This window comes from Monopterus albus, unplaced genomic scaffold (genome assembly GCF_001952655.1).
Source record: "Monopterus albus unplaced genomic scaffold, M_albus_1.0 scaffold185.1, whole genome shotgun sequence".
In the NCBI taxonomy this organism is placed as follows: domain Eukaryota; kingdom Metazoa; phylum Chordata; class Actinopteri; order Synbranchiformes; family Synbranchidae; genus Monopterus; species Monopterus albus.
This window is the reverse complement of record NW_018128065.1, coordinates 91,777-108,698: the sequence shown is the minus strand read 5'-3', so window position 1 is coordinate 108,698 and position 16,922 is coordinate 91,777. Positions and strand designations below refer to the sequence as shown.

General features: G+C 43.0%; 1 protein-coding gene across 5 annotated transcripts in view; it reads left to right on the top strand.

Moving 5' to 3' along the window:
• kalrna (kalirin RhoGEF kinase a) overlaps window positions 1–16,922 on the top strand; it is a 110,953-nt gene that overhangs the window by 43,000 nt on the left and 51,031 nt on the right. For all 5 annotated transcript variants that reach the window (XR_002276331.1, XM_020617091.1, XM_020617089.1 and 2 more), the window contains exons 11-25: window positions 707–838; window positions 2,094–2,192; window positions 2,336–2,467; window positions 5,371–5,493; window positions 8,825–9,016; window positions 9,305–9,474; window positions 9,841–10,015; window positions 10,399–10,651; window positions 11,014–11,180; window positions 12,786–12,905; window positions 15,059–15,127; window positions 15,388–15,537; window positions 15,612–15,761; window positions 16,196–16,310; window positions 16,664–16,779. Coding sequence is in view for 4 of the 5 variants with exons in the window: in XM_020617091.1 (XP_020472747.1) it covers window positions 707–838; window positions 2,094–2,192; window positions 2,336–2,467; window positions 5,371–5,493; window positions 8,825–9,016; window positions 9,305–9,474; window positions 9,841–10,015; window positions 10,399–10,651; window positions 11,014–11,180; window positions 12,786–12,905; window positions 15,059–15,127; window positions 15,388–15,537; window positions 15,612–15,761; window positions 16,196–16,310; window positions 16,664–16,779 (2,163 nt within the window). In the remaining variant the exon portion in view is untranslated. The remainder of the gene's footprint in view (window positions 1–706; window positions 839–2,093; window positions 2,193–2,335; window positions 2,468–5,370; window positions 5,494–8,824; window positions 9,017–9,304; window positions 9,475–9,840; window positions 10,016–10,398; window positions 10,652–11,013; window positions 11,181–12,785; window positions 12,906–15,058; window positions 15,128–15,387; window positions 15,538–15,611; window positions 15,762–16,195; window positions 16,311–16,663; window positions 16,780–16,922) is intronic.

Sequence of the window (16,922 nt, the reverse complement as noted above, 5' to 3'; positions counted from 1 at the left end):
TAGCTACAAGTGTACATCTGAGAGAGCAGGAGATGAAAGACGAAAAGAGGGAGAGAAAGGGCTTGAGACCGAGAGACAGAAAGAGAAAAGCACAAGAAGTATCAGGAGGGGAGGTGAAACATAAGATGGGGAAAGTGAGACTAGCAAAAGAAAATGATCAAAAGTGCAGAGAGAGGAAACTGGAGAAAAGTGTGATATAGATTTAGAGAGAGATGAATATATTCCACTGAGGTAAAAACAGTATGAACAATTAAAGCCAAAAATGTATAGAAGGATAAATCCCCTCACGTGTTAGGGATCCTGAGGAAGGGTTGACTGACACTTGTAATGAAGAGAAGAGGGTCACGTGTTCCAGTAACACACACCTGCCAGAACAGAATAAGTAAAAGTTATCAAATAGGGAGCAATAGAGCAAATGTCATGGCAGATCAGTGGCACCAAAGTGCTGGATGGACAGACAGATCCAATGACTGGCTAAGTAACACCACCAGCCTTTGCTCCTAGTGAGAAAAACAAGGGCCAGGGCAGATATTACACTGTGAGATGGTGAAAACAGACCAGTAATGTACAGAGTTGTTAGTTGGATCCGCTCCTTGAATGTGAAACAAAAAAATAAACTTGCCAAAATATTTATCTGTATGCTCATAGTCTCGTTAGGTTCAGTTCAATATGAAGACACATTTTGTTGTGTGTGTTACTCTCTCAGTTCCTGTCAGAGGTGGAGGCCTGGTGTAAAGTCTGCAGTGAGGGCGGGTTACCGTCCGAGATGCAGGAGCTGGAGCTGGCCATCCATCGCCACCAGAGCCTGTACGAGCAGGTCACCCAGGCGTACACTGAGGTGAACTGACAGCACAGCTCCCACATGTCACTCCCATTCGAGTGTGTAGGAACAGTTCACAAAGGCTTAGGCTAGTATTACAGTCCAACCAAGCTTACATATGAATTGTTGGCATATACACGCAGGACAACATAGCTGTAGTGTGTGTGTGTGATATCACCTTCTAGTGTCTAAACTGAAGTTCTGAAGCTTGGAGTTTTTGTCTCCTTCATCACCTTCTAGTGTCTAAACTGAAGTTTTGAAGCTTGGAGTTTTTGGCAGGTGGCTGCTGCTGGATCATTTTATGTCTGTACTTACAAAATACTGTTTTCTCCACTTTACTCCATTATAAATGTGCATTTCCCACCATGCTCCAGTGTTGACTTCCCAGTGTGTGGTTTAGGACTCCCAACATGTGTTTGTGACATGTCCATCAGTTATAACAGCATTTCTGTTGGTAACACTGTGACAGAGCTCCAAACTAAAAACTGTTGCACAGAAGCTTCTTGCTTGATGTGAATGCTTCTGTTTAGTGAAATGAGTAGAAGCACAGAAGCTGAAGGTGTGTGTGCTGAAGCTGCTCTTTGCTTCGTTACTGTGAGTGACATACAAAGTGTCTGTAATCTCAGCAGTGTTCTGGGTCAGAAGAACAAAATCTCTCATGCAGTTTGGTGTTCTACCTCCTGACCAACACAATATGCCTGCATGCACTGGACCTTTGTTGAGAATCAGATTATGTTTCAAAACGTTTTTGGGGGGGTTGTTTCCCTTGTGTATCTCATTATGTTAGTCCTGCAGTTTACCAACTCAGGAGCCAATAACATTCTGGAAAGGTTCCTTCTCAAATTAAAGCAGCAGTGCTGAAACAATTAGTTCATTACTCATCAGACATCTGTTTTGTAAGATGCACTGAAGAAGGCTGACATGCCTGAATTGGTGGGTGTTCAGGTTGAGCCCACCTCACTGACTGTAAACTGCCTTTTTGGAATAACAGTCACTTTAACAGTATCTAGAAATGATGAATGTGTATTGTCTGATCTGCACTAGGGATGCAGGGGTTTCAGTGGCATGTCTCCACCTACAGTTTAGCAAATAGCAGTAATAAGTGAAGTGATTTAGAAATCAGATGCACTATTTGTCTTTGGAGAAGACAGAGAACAGAGAATGCTCACTCACTAAAAACAAATAAAGCAGTTTTTTCATCTGTCTCTTCTCTCTTCCTAGTGGTCTGTGTATCTGTGTAACCTCTCCAGTCTCTGCCTCTCTGTGTTTCCAGGTGAGTCAGGACGGTAAGGCCCTGTTGGACGTCCTCCAGAGGCCTCTGAGTCCAAGCAACTCAGACTCGCTGACAGCCACTGCCAATTACTCCAAAGCGGTCAGTGCCGTTATCTTCTTTTGTAGAGTCAGAGCTTCTTCTGCCAGCTTTTTTACAAAACTAAGGCATCTTTAACTAATAATCTAATAAAATGAATTTAAAATGTCATTAAATATCTAGTTAGTATTTGTGTTTTTTCACAGGTTCACTGCATCCTGGATGTGGTTCACGAGGTTCTCCACCATCAGCGGCGTCTGGAAAATATTTGGCAGCATCGAAAGGTTCGACTGCACCAAAGACTTCAGCTGTGTGTGTTCCAGCAAGATGTCCAGCAGGTACACACAGTACACAGGCCACATGACAACAGTGTGCTCAGAGTGACAGGACATCTAGAGTCTAACCTTTACTAAAATCTTCACAGTGGAGCACATCATCAAGTGAACAGACAGTAGTGATGTGTCTGTTTGACCAGCAGAACAGATGAGAATCACCACAACATGTTCATTTATTTACCACAGCAGCATGGTGGTTAGTGCTGTCACCTCACAGCAGGAAGGTTCCGGGTTCGAGCCCCGGGGCCCTTTGTGTGGGTTTGCATGTTCTCCCTGTGCCTGTGTGGGTTCTCTCTGGGTACTCCAGCTTCCTCCCACAGTCCAAAGACATGCAGCTTAGGTTGATTGGCGACTAAATTGCCCCTTAGGAGTGCGTGTGAGCGTGTGGTTGTTTGTCTACATGTCAGCCCTGTGATAGACTGGCGACTTGTCCATGGTGGACCCCGTCTCTCACCCAGTGTCAGCTGGAATTGGCTCCAGCCCCTCATGACCCTGTTCAGGAATAAGAGGTATAGATAATGGATGAATGTTCATTCATCTGTGCTGTCTTCTCATCCCTGATGAACAGGGTGTAATCTGAAGGTTCCTGGTTCCTATTTCACAGGTGAGCAGAGCGTGTGTGGGTTTGGAGAGATTTCAGCACAGATTCCTGCAGTTTTCACAGATATTCAGAAGTTCAAATTTCAATATGGCACCTATATTTTATGAAGGACAATATTATATTACTTTCTTTAATGTGACAACTGTGAGTTTAAAAGTAATGCAAAAGGGATAAGGTACAAAAAAATGCCACTGGCAGTGCCGAAATGGAATCTCAGTTACGAGTCAACATGTACATTCACCGATTTCTCCCAAAATGGTGAACATAACGTACAGTAACAAGTACACACAGTGACACTGATGCAAAGCAGCTGAGATCAGGCCCAGGCAGCATCATTCAACTGCAAGGTGCAGCCTCTGAGAAACACCCAAAGTTCCATTTCAAGCTGTGCCACCTGTCGACAACAGAGGAACAGCAGCAACAGTTTGAAGAGGTAATTGATACAATATCCAGTTTTTTTAAAATAGGAAAATCTCAGCATATGAGAGAACATGTCAGTCAGGTCTACTGCTGTAGGAATAAACTGATTAGTTGCTGAGGAAATTGTCCACTATTTTAATAATCTTCGCTATAGTCGCTAGCATAGAAAAATGTCACATATTTCCTGGTTCATGCTTCTTAATGTGAGTCAATGTTGCTTCTCAGTTTTATACTTTTTGGCTTTGAATAAAACAAGACATACTGCTGCTGCTGCTGCTGCTGCTAACAGTTGCGGCACAATGATAGTTTGATAGCTGGGTTTCCACTAGCAGTAGTCACAGAGAGTAGTAATAGTACAGCAACATCACTTGTAGTGGCAAGTGAGCCAGAACTAGTACCAGAGGTCAACCAGAAAATGCAGACTTTCCACTCTCACTCCATACTGCTGCTGTTACCACCTTCACCAAACTATGACTTTGTTTGTACTGAGGTCACATTCAGTGCTTGTGGAGTGTACACACACACACTAAGATGAGTACACTGAATTAAGTTAAGGCAGGGCCGTTGTAGCTGAAGTCGTGATGGATGTACTGTAATGTCTGTATATTGAGTGACCCTAGGGAATGGGAATTAGGGCATCCAGCAAACTCCACATTCAGAGATGAATGCTCTGAGTGTGGGCTTTGGGCGTCATGCAAACATGTATATGAGACCCAGGAGAGAGAGCGAGAGAGTGCTTAAGAGAAGTAAAAAGACAAAGAGAGAAAACTAGAGAGTGAAGAAGAGATCATGAGGAGGTTATAAATTCTTTTAAAACAGAGCTTTGCCAACTGTACTCGTCACGCATCAGTTTCTATGAGCCCCCAGAGAGAGGCTTGGAGACACACACAGACACACAGTGGGCGAGAGACACGCGTAGAAACTGAAATGTGGAACAAGTGAGAGAGTAAGCTCATACCAATAGTCTATAAATCACTAAAAACAGGGCTATTCCAACCTCTTCCTGGCTCTTCCCATAGTTCCTGTAACGCCACTTGATAAATGTGACCCCAGAGAGGAAGAACATATTAGGTATGTAGTCTTATTTGCCAGTTTTAACTGCACATTCAAGCAGACAGTCCAGCTGCAGGCAGTGTGCTTTAGTTTGTGTTTGTTATGACCTTACACTGGCTTCTCTGCAGCTCCAGCTGGATTGACTACACTACACTGACGTCATGAATTACAACACTCTTCATCCATTCACTCTGTTCCTCCAAGGCCCTTTAAAAAAAAACTTGTTAATGTAGTTGTGTTAACATGTTCTTATACTAAACTGGATGTTGGAGCAGGATTTATTGTCAAGATGCAGCTGATTTTCAGTACTGATGCTTCAAAGACCAAAAACAGAGCTAAAAGAGAGACAATGCTGCATGTTGGATGGTCCCGGAGGGTAGAATCATGCCACCAATCAAGTAGCTCAGTAACAGTATTCTGTATCGATGTAGGGCGGCATGGTGAGGTAGTGGTTAGTACTTTCGCCAAACAGCAATAAGGTTCTGGGTTCAAGACCGGGTCGTCCTGGAGTTTGTATGTTCTCCCTGTGCTTGCGTGGGTTCTTTCCAGGTACTCCGGCTTCCTCCACAGTCCAAAGACATGCAGCTTAGGTTGACTGGTGACTCTAAATTTTCCGTAGGAGTGAGTGTGTGTGAGTATGTGTGGTTATCTGTCTCTAAGTGTCAGCCCTGTAATAGACTGGCTACCTGTCCAGGGTGTAGAGATAATGGATGGATCGATGTATATATCTTGTTATAAATCTAGATTATACTGTAAATTCAACATTGTAGCACAGGTGACTTTTTAATCTCATGTGTGTTAGAAAATGATCATTGTGTTTTCTCTCATTCAGGTGATGGACTGGATAGAAAACCATGGCGAGGCTTTCCTTAGCAAACACACTGGCGTTGGGAAGTCGCTTCACAGAGCGCGAGCCCTGCAGAAAAGACACGATGACTTTGAAGATGTAGCTCAAGTGAGTCTGTCCACGTGGGTGCCCATCATAGTGCTGTAATGTATGAACATATGCCACGATGATGAATACATAACATGATCAAATACTCTTGGTTTATGTCTTCACACTGCACAAAAGGTGGACTTAGAGGTGAACTGATACTAAAGAGCAAGTCTCCTGTATCTCCTTATGCTGCCATGCTTTCAATACCTCAGTCACGTCTGAATGCATATTTGTCATTCCATAAACTTCTGGAGTTCATGGGTTGTTCGGTGCAAGTGCATGATTGACAGAAAAGGGCTGTTACCTATCATGAAGTTAGAAGTTTTGAAGTTAGATCAAATGACCAGTTTTTAATCAAATGATCATTCACTTGCTTTCTGACATCTGTAAGCAGTTGGGCTTGATTAAACCCAAATGTTCAAACCCACCATGCCTGGTGGTGGCAGGAAGCATGGAGACCTGCCTCTGCATAATCATTCATGGTCACAATCTTTCCTGAAAGATCTGCAGAAGATATTTTCCATTTCTTAATGCAAAAACCACTGAAGGTGAAGTTTTGGATGGGAAGATGAAACAAAACCAAGGAGTATGCTAAAGCTCTCAGCTGAAGTTTAGAATGTGAGCAAAGATGATGCTGCAAAAGAAACTGGTTGAACATTTGCCATAATAAAATCAAAATACATTGTGTTGAAAAATGAATATGAATATTAAAAGAGTGCAGCAGCAAAGAGTCAAACTTTTCTGTTGAATACTGAACTGATTGTTGCACAGACCAGTGTTCTTCAGGTGAAATATTAGTTTAGATTTAGTGTCATCTTGCATTATGTGATCCGGATCATCAGCTCCTTACTGTCTCCCAGCCTGGACTACACAATTCTCTCCTGTTCTACTGAACGGAAGTCACTTTATTCTTCCAAGCTCCTATTTTTTTAGAGATGTTTTCTTTACAATTAGCATTATTTAAGTGCTTTAGGTCCATTGCAGCCTCACACACTCACAAATAACAGTAAGACAGGCCCCTGTTCAGAATCCATGGCAGTTAATAAGTAATTTGCTACTTTGGTCTGTGGGATTTCAGTAAAGTGATAATTGTATGAAAGAGAGAGTTAATCCTGTAAAGAGTGTGTGTCATTGTGTAATCTCATGTTTACACTCTGGATCCAGGATTAACCCTCCCAGCCTACTGTGGATCAGAATGATTTGGGTCAGAAGCTCTCACTCCTTCATTATTGTGCATTTTAGTGTTTGTGGTGATTTGCTGGTAAAACTCTAAACCTCTAAATGTAACATTAAGAGAGTTTATGCACATTTAGGAGACATGTCAAATGATCTAAGTTTGTTTATCTGCGTTACACTTTGAGACTTTCCCTCAGATACAAACACAAAAACTTGCTCAAACATATTTCATTACTGACACATTCCTCTCCCTATGAAACATCTCAGCATCAGTTTTGTTTTTGCAGAAAGTTTAATGGAACATTTCTTATTTATTTCTCAGTTTGTTTACCATCATCATTATTTGAGTTATCTTTATTCATTTTTTTTCCTCCATGCCCTACAGAGGCTGAGCTTCGTATTCAGGTGACAGGGATGATTCTTCTTTCCTGTCATTTTCCTGCTTTATTCTCCAGTCATGCAGCAAAGACTAATAATCTCTTGTAAATTATAATCTTCTAACTGATCCCTTGAACATAACCTTTGAAATATCCCTGCAGCTTTCAAACACATCCAGTATATGCCACTCACATCTTTAAATAATGGGGATCATCACCCTAAAATAATGCATATGTAATGTGTTATCATCCTTTACCAGAACAGACACTAATTCATTTTGTACTTCTGAGGAATAGTGAGTGCTGTGACACTCACTATTCCTCAAACTGGACCAAGTCCTGTTTGAGGAAGACAGAGCTAGAAAACAGAAATGTTACAGCGTTGATCAACATTTTAATATATATCGTGATTTTAACTTTGTGTGTGCACCTAGCATTACATGCACTGTGGGAACCAAAACCTGCTTACACACCCACATTGTGGGGACTTGGCCCTCTTTGTAGAGACCAGATGCTGGTCCCCACCCTGTCAATCACTGGATCTGATGGTAACAATGAGGTTTAAGGTTAGCATGAGGTTTAGGTTTGGGTAAGGGTAGGACAGGGACACAACACACACATGAAACAACCAGCAGCGATGGACGCTGGCTGTCGCGTCGCTTCATGTTGTGTCGCCCACACAGACTACAGCCAATAGCCAACTAGCATGTATGTTGTGCACCTGTTTGAGAGAAATAGCTCTCCCTACCAGCAGATGGCAGTAGCTGTATTCACCATTCAGAAAGGGAAAGACTTCCCAAATACAGGTTGTCAACAAAGCAGCTATTGCTCACAACAGCTGCTGTTTATAGCTGCTTCTAATCATGAATATGTCTGTAAGAAGTTGCAAATGACAGAGTTGTTGTTGTTCCCTGCCCTTTTTGGTTGTGGGAGAAGAAAGGAAGTCACTGAGGTGAAAAATAAGGAGAAAACGCACCTAATGGGTGAAATAATGGATACTACAGCGTCAGGCTGAAGGGGCTTTCTTGAACAAGTCTCTTCTCGGGCAATGATTCGCTATGCTCGACAGCCAATCAGAGTGGTCTCTCTCACTGACAAGGTCCTCTGCCGATTCAACATGCTCAATTGGTAGACAAGCCACCGCCAGTATCCAGCCACTGCCAACGGCGTGGGATACACTGCGAAGACCAGGGCGACAGACGCTCACTGACGGCCTGACAGTGGCCAACAGCCAACCGTCATCTTGGTGTGTCACGGGCCTTAGGCAAGTGGTGGTATGGTTAAGGCTAAGAATGGTCTGCAGGAAATGAATGTAACTTGGTGTAAAACAAATGTGTGTAAAGCTCATACGATGATGAAGAAGATGATGCTGAAAAATGTGGTGAGACAGGTGATGCCTAATGAATCTTATGTAAGGATGTGTTTTCTTTACAGTTTTTAGAGTAATATAGGTCATAATGATGACTCATCAGAATAACTGAGTTGGCACCTGTGAAAAACACGATGGCTTTATTACCACTTCCAAGTCTAACATTTTCTGTTTGCAGTATGTTATCACACTTATTCCAGGACACCAAACAGGCAGTGCCGTACATTTTGCCACAGTTTATTTGTAGACACTTTGCTATAGTTTGATCTGAGAGAGAATACTGGTGATATGGTGTCAAACAGAAGAACTGTTGCAACAGCGTAAGCCAATCGCATATGTGTATTTTCTGTGGCTGTGTAATAAGCTGATACTTGATATTGATCGTATTGATGGTGTTACTGATGCAGGTCCCTTCTGCCTCTTTCAGAACACGTACACTAACGCAGACAAGCTGCTGGAGGCAGCAGAGCAGCTGGCTCAGACTGGAGAGTGCGACCCCGAGGAAATCTACAAGGCAGCCAGACACCTGGAAGTCCGAATTCAGGACTTTGTTCGCAGAGTCGAACACCGGAAGCTGCTGCTCGACATGTCTGTCTCCTTCCACACACACACAAAAGAGGTGGGACCACCAAGCATGCACAAACTCAAAAAGGAACCCATTGTCAGATGTCCTGCTACAAGTTTGACCTCAGTTAATTCTTAATGTTGTCATTAAACACACTCTGATATATGGTGAATGTGTAATTGCAGGTTGTCAATCCCAGTAGGACAGTTTCCCCTGCCACAGACACTTAGTCTGGATACAGCAGTGTTTAGTCGGTTCAGTCGCTGGACAATTCAGTGCTAATGGACTGATCACAGCTCTTCTAACCTGCCCGGCTCTCTGTTTGCCTGTCTGTGTCTCCAGCTGTGGTCATGGATGGAGGAGCTGCAGAAGCAGCTGCTGGACGATGTGTGCTGTGACTCAGTGGATTCAGTTCAGACTCTGATCCAGCAGTTTCAGCAGCAGCAGACAGCCACGGTGGAGGCAACGCTCAATGTGATTAAAGAGGGAGAGGAGTTAATACAACAGCTCAGGTAATAAGATTTATATTGTTATTCATGTTAGTGTTGGAGAGAGAGAAACATTTATACTGAGGCTATATCTTAATATGGATAATGTTAGAGAGAGAAGAGTTTAACTGACATAAGGTTACAAATAAATCATTAGCACAATGGGACAAATGTAAATGTTTAACTCTTATTTGTGTAAAGGGATTTAAAATAAAGCTATTTGGTTTTGAAATGAAAACACCTTTCAGTCATGTCCAAAAACATGCAGCATATGTGGATGCCTTTTTCATTTCAATTGCTTCCTCTCCTGAAAATGGCTTTCCAAAAAGATCTCTTATACTGGAGGGTGTACTAAAGACATTATATCACCCCCTGTCTCTGTATTCTCAGAGATGCTGCCATGTCGACCAATAAAACACCACACTGCAGTTCCATCGCACACATCCAGGGGGTGCTGCAGCAGCTGGATGAGGCCCAGGGCCAGATGGAGGAACTGTTCCACGAACGCAAAATCAAGCTGGACATCTTTCTTCAACTACGCATCTTTGAGCAGTATACGATAGAGGTAAGAGTGTTGTCTGAGACTGCTTCACATGTTCTGCTCTGTGCGAACTGTAGCACTTGAACATGCTAAAGTCTACAGCTGAGGAAGCTGATGGCCATCAGGGCACTACCTTTAGAGAAAATAACTAGTCATTACCAATACACCCAAAAGCATCACAGAAAGGCAAAACAAGATGATTGTCTCATTATTAAGAGACTATTAAACAGTCTTGTTATGTGCTCACAAAACAAACAGAGAATTTTTGTCAAGTTGGATTTTGTCCTTTCATTTGTTTCACTTGTGGCTGGCTGCTTGTAAACAAGGAAGAGTGATTTTTGGGGTAAAAATGAGAAGCTGTGTCTCCATATGACATCTTTTCACCCCTTGTTCTTTCTCTTCTGCAGGTCACAGGGGAGCTGGATGCCTGGAACGAGGATCTGTCTCGTCAGTTGAATGACTCCAGCCGCTCAGGTGGCAGCAGTAGCTGCAGCACTGGGGGAGGTGGTGCCTCTTCTGGCGGAGCAGAGGACATCAGCCTGGCAGAGCAACGTCTGAAACGACATGCAGAGAGGAAGGCAGCCATGAACAACATGACCTACGAAGTGATGCAACAGGGTCAAGACCTGCACCAGTACATCATGGAGGTGCAAGCTTCAGGTAAAACATGCACAAAATCCTTTGCGCTGTGAGAAAACAAGTGAAAATAGGTGAGAGACCGAGGATTAAAAGGGCAGAGAAGCCCTGTGTGTGCTTTAAAATGGGCTTCTGGGCTCCCAGAGATAACTTCTCACCACACCCTTGTGGTATGTTTTGGACTGGAGTTTACACCTGGCATTGTTTTGCATCTAACACACTTCCAAAGTGACCGGTTGTGAGCTTTATAAAAGATACATGTTCAGCCTAGCTCAGCACTGTGACTGCAGGTCAGGGCAACACCTCTCTGTCTGTCCAAAGCTAAAAAATACGCAGTACAGCCACACATAAAGCTTAAAGTAAACATTTGTGTGTGTGTTCGTCAGGGATCGAGTTGACAGGGGAGAAGGACATGGACTTGGCCTCTCAGGTGCAGGAGCTGCTGGAGTTTCTCCATGAGAAGCAGCAGGAGGTGGAGCTCAGTGCTCAACACACGCACACGAGGCTGGAGCAGTGTCTGCAGCTGCGTCATCTACAGGCTGAGGTTAAACAGGTAAACACATGAAAACACCAGCAGCAGGCTGGTATTTACTAGGTCGCTACTGCTGGCCAATCAGTACTTTGAGCTACAAGTATACACTGTTCATACCTAAAAAGGATCACATTTCAGTTCAGTAGGTGAAAGATATGAACATGTATACAGCTGAAGAGTTGATATTTATCATTGAGTTGAAAACCAGATTCAAACCATCTTAGTTATTTAGGTGAACTACATTTATATATCAATGTATCCAGAGGCCAGTAGTTCAGATGTTTGTTGTGGGTCAGATGAGGGTCTGACTGTTTAAATTAAATTACTCATTAATTAATTAAATTGAAAATGGAAGAGGATGTTCGTATTGCTTTATTATGATGTTTTATGTTCAAACAAAAACGTAGTGACCCCACGCTGCCTAGTTTACCTGCTGTTCTTTACATAGCTATTCACCTACATTGTGATATGTAGTCTTGTTTAGAGCACTGGAAATCCAGAAAAGTCTGTATCTTGATCAGGTTCATCCAGTCCAATGGTGCTTTGAAAAACAAAAGGAATATACAGTAGATTACCTGATCCTGGATAGCAAAGCATGGGATTTCCAAATTGAGATCATTCTGATCCAGATTAAACTTTTTGAACAACTGGCTCCAGAGCAGTTTTATCTTCCTGGGCTCCAGAAAACTAGATAACTGAAATAAGCTGCACTACTCATGGAGCAAGGTTGACTGGCTTGTATTATTAGAAAGAAAGGAATTACTGAAAGCCTGATTTTGGAAACACTCCCCCATGTCAGAGAAACAACACCAGCTCTTCTTTCCCAATAAAGCAAATGTTTAATTTTTTTTTTTGTGGAGAAGCTACTCAAGATGTGATTATGAACACGGAAGCCCACGTCTGCTGCAGATGGATGCACATGAATAATTTATAAGGCAAATGCCAATGTGCTAGTAACACACACCCATCCTGCTACACCCTCACCCTGTTTCTTACTCCAGTCTGTCCTAAAGAATCACATGGTCAGCGATCTACTGCAAACAGCCACAGTTCAGTGAAGGGCACAATGTAATTTCAACAGTTGTGTGCCCAGTGTGGAGTAATGGATTATATGTCTCCTCCTTCTTTTTTTTATTTTAGATGTTATACATTGTTGTCTGTTTTAGTTTTGTATGTGTTTTTGTCTGGAACTTGTGATGCTGCTGCCTCACAACAGCCTTACAACCCCTTCTTAGCACTGGTTACATAAATAATTGAAAGTGCACTACAGAGTGACCACAAATTGCCTCTTGTGTGAACTCTTACTAGTAGGCTTTGTTGTTGGCACAGTGGCGCAGTTCACCGGTGACCTGTCCAGGGTCACACACACACAGAACCCCACCTCTCACCCAACGTCAGCTGGGATTGATTCCATCCTCCCAACGACCCTATTCAGGAATAAGTGGCATAGATAATGCATGGATGGATAGTTCTGTTTATGACATCAGATGTAGCTCTGTGGTCCTGTCCCATAGTGAACTGGAGTGGTTCTCAACCACAGCGTGCACGCACATTAAACAAATTTCTAAAGATTTTAACATTTGCAGTCAATTATATAGTTATATATCATCATTTGTGTCTCTGTAGGTGCTGGGTTGGATTCGTAATGGTGAGTCCATGCTGAACGCCAGCATGGTAAATGCTAGTTCCCTGTCTGAGGCTGAGCAGCTGCAGAGAGAACATGAACAGTTCCAGATGGCTATAGAGGTACACACTCACTCACACACACATCCTAATTACTGCTGCTCAAACCAGACTTACTGTATCTTAGTAATAATTATTTCAGTGTGCATTGGTTTGAATAGTAGCAGATGGGTCCACGCGCGCACAGACGCACGTGTGTGCTCTTTATCATCTGTGTGTGAACCAGGCTTGCCTCAATAACCATTTCATTCTGCATTGATCTTGAAGAGTAACAGATGCTACCACACACACAGAGATTTGTCTTTCTCTAGTTCCCTCGTCCATTACCCTAACCTAGACCCTTGATCCTCAGAAAGCCCTTTGCAGTTGTGGTCACCATCCAAAATGTCCTCCCAGTGTTAGTATTAAGCAAAATTAGTCCACGCAACCATAGAAAGACATATACACATATGCATTTGTGACATCTCTGTATGTGTATGTTTGAACGTGTGTGTGTGTGTGTATTACCCCGTACAATGCTTCAAGTAGCTGAAGTGTGTGAGCACTCAAAGGGATAAAAGCCCCTTGGTCAGCACTGTACTAAACACATGCACGCACACACACACACACACACACACACTTTGGCCCAGACCCACTGTGTGTGTTCTGGCCTTGTGTCTTCTCCTGTGAAACTGTAACTGGTGTGTTTGTGTATGTGTGTGTGCAGCATTTCCCCATCACGATGCAAGTTAAAAATCCTCCATCAGACTGATGTAATAATGTCTTGGATTATAGCTTAAAACACACACAAGACAATGAAAGCACTGCAAAAATGACCTGCTGATAACAGTAGAGTGATACATAAATACAATCACATCATGGCTTCAGTTGTTTTACAGTTAACAGTGCTGCAGATCAATCACAGTGTCTGTTTAATGGAGTGATTTCAAACATGTATCGGCCTTCTGCTCTTGAGTTACGAGTCAGCTCAGTAGAGTGCAGACTGTTGGCTCTAGGAAACGCACTTCTTTGTAAGTGTTGAAATACTGTAGCTGGTCTTGTACAAAAAAATCTGTTGTATTTGATGTTAAAAGAAAACTGTAGATTTTAGGGTTAGTGTCTGCCCTTTGGCAGACTTCTGCCTGATAAACTCCATCTCTAGTTGGCTTATTGCAATACCTTTTCAACACAGTACACACTTTACACTTACAGTTGCCTTGTGGAGTTGTGAGTTTACATTCAGCATTGCCCACTGAAACGCGTTAGGTGACTAATATGTGGTCTTATACTTGTATAGCACTTTTCTGTGCATTGCAAAACACTCAAAGTGCTGTCACACTATTGCCCATTCGCACTCCCAAGCATGTACATTCAGGCACCGGCGACATCACCCAGAGCAATTTGGGGTTCACTGTCTTGCTCAAGGACACTTTGACAAGTGGAGTGGAGAAGCCGGGAATTGAACCGGTCCTCAATCTTCGCTCCACCTGAGGTGAATCCCACTTCCCTTAATTTATTGTTCCTCAGCCCTTGATCGCCGCTCGACCCGGAAGTCGTTCCGGTCCACCATGATGAAGGATCTTCCAAAGCTCTTATTTATGCTCTGAGGAATAAGGAGCGAGGAGGCATGAATGTGTCCTTCACGGAAGTCTGTTATGGTCTGAAATGGCCCTTTATTGGAAAACAGTTTGCAATTGGACGCTTCACATTAGGGGACTGGAGTATAGCAGGTCTCATGTCAGTTCTAATGTGTCTCTTAGTTCCTCTCTCCATGCAGTTTCTCTTTGCATCTTATGCGAGTGGGACTAAGACGCAAGGAAGAGACAAGTGAGAGAAACATGGATGCAATTAGTGGAATTGGGATTCACCTCTGGAAGTGGCCTAGTCCGAGGAAGCTGCCCGGGGGAGCTATAACCGAGGATACACGAGGAAGTCTGTTACAGATTGACACGCCCCTTTATCTGAAATCAGTTTGTGATTGGAAGCTGGAAAAGACATCTCATGTCAATTAAAACATGTTTCCTCAGGCAGAATATTAGCGGTTCGATTCCTGGCTTGTCCAGTCCACATGTCAAAGTGTCCTTGAGCAAGACACTGAACCAGTTGCTCCTGGTGATAACATGACCATTTACATAAAGTCATTGCTCCATAGTATTAAGGGTGGTCCACAGTTAACCCTTAGGGCTTAACTAATGACTCAGTAACTTCAACTAATAGTAACTGTGTCTCTTCTCCAGTCTCTCTTCCATGCGAACTCTCTCCAGAAGACTCACCAGAGTGCTCTGCAGGTCCAGCAGAAAGCTGAGGTAAATCCTTTCTTTTGAGAACTGTCACTTCATTATTCACTGTAGTAGACATAACACAAAGTTCAAGAAAGTAGATGGTAAATGGTCTTATACTTGTCCTACTTCAAAGTAGGACTCACTTAACTACTTTATACAGTATATCACCACTGTATGTATCTTATCCTGCATACTATACGTTTTCTCTCCTGGATCAAGAAGATGTTGCAAGCTGTTTATCATGACCATGTATTACCTTTGGCTTGCTCTGTCCCCCATTCTAGATGATGCTGCAGACGGGTCACTATGATCCCGAGGCAATCCGCAGCTGTGCTGAGAAAGTGGCCGTTCACTGGCAGCAGTTGATGCTGAAGATGGAAGACCGCCTGAAGCTTGTCAATGCCTCTGTGGCTTTTTACAAGACATCTGAACAGGTTTGTGTTTTCTCATGTCTGGGGTTGGAGCAGGAGTGCTGTTATGGTGTCACCAACTCTTTGTGTCTGTCCAGGTGTGCAGTGTGTTGGAGAGCCTGGAGCAGGAGTATCGTCGCGATGAAGACTGGTGTGGCAGTCATGATAAACTGGGAACTTCGGCTGACAGCGACCACCTTCTACCTCTGATCAGTAAACATCTAGAGCAGAAAGAAGCCTTCCTCAAGGTGATCCATCTCTTGGATGGTGCAATGCTGTTAGATGAAACGAAAGATACCAACGATTAGAATCATCATCTAGTTCTGCTCTTAATTGTCTTTTCAGTGTCTGTACTGACACTTCTGAGTTTTATTAGCTTTAATAAATAATACCAATAATACCAGGCCCCTAACACCAGCCTAAAGGAACCAGACTGAACAGGCAAAGTGACCAGAGTTTCTCTGAACCACCCTGAACAGGCTGGGTGTGAAAGCACACTAATGTTTGACAGCAACTTGTTGGATTCAGTTACAGTAATTAGTAAAGGGTAGTGACGTCCTTAGTTGACTGGTGTTGAAGGAGTGTGTATCTAGAACCTGTTAGCATGTTAGCATGACACCACCATGTTCCCCTGTTTTCCTTTGTGTGTCAGTGTGTTCACTCACCTTGTTCTGTTTTTCAGGCGTGCACTCTGGCCAGGAGAAATGCCGAGGTGTTTCTGAAGTACATTCATAGGAACAATGTGAGCATGCCTGGAGCCACCGGTCACACCAGAGGGCCTGAACAACAAGTTAAAGGTCAGTGCTGCTGATACGACTGCACTGGTGGTCGCACAAAAAGACCAACTTAAAACGTCTGTCACTTGATATTTATTCAATTCAGTGTTTATATAAATCTATTGACAGAGCTGAAAAAATATTATTACCGTTTGTATGAAAAGTTTATGTAAAGCCAACAGTAAGTGTTGAGCTCATTTTAACGGAAAAGGATAGTTTAGTCTGACAACACAGATGACATACAGTAAACTGGACTGTGTTTAATCATTGTAAAGCATATTATACTGTACTGATACTAAACATACCTACACCCACGTCTGAAAACATTTGGGATCAGGGTCTCTCTTCTTGTTACACTCTGTCATTGTGTGCAGCCATTCTGAATGAGTTGCTGCAAAGAGAGAACAGAGTTCTTCACTTCTGGACCTTAAAGAAACGAAGGTTAGACCAGTGTCAGCAGTACCTGGTGTTTGAACGCAGCGCTAAACAGGTCAGTGTGTGCATGTTTGTGTATGTGCACATTAGTGAAACTAAGAGAATGCTGGCTAGATGTAGGCTTTGCACGAAAAGTGCAGCACTAAAGGGACATCTGCTTTATTTTATTGGGGAGTGAAAATAGAGGGATTGAGGATC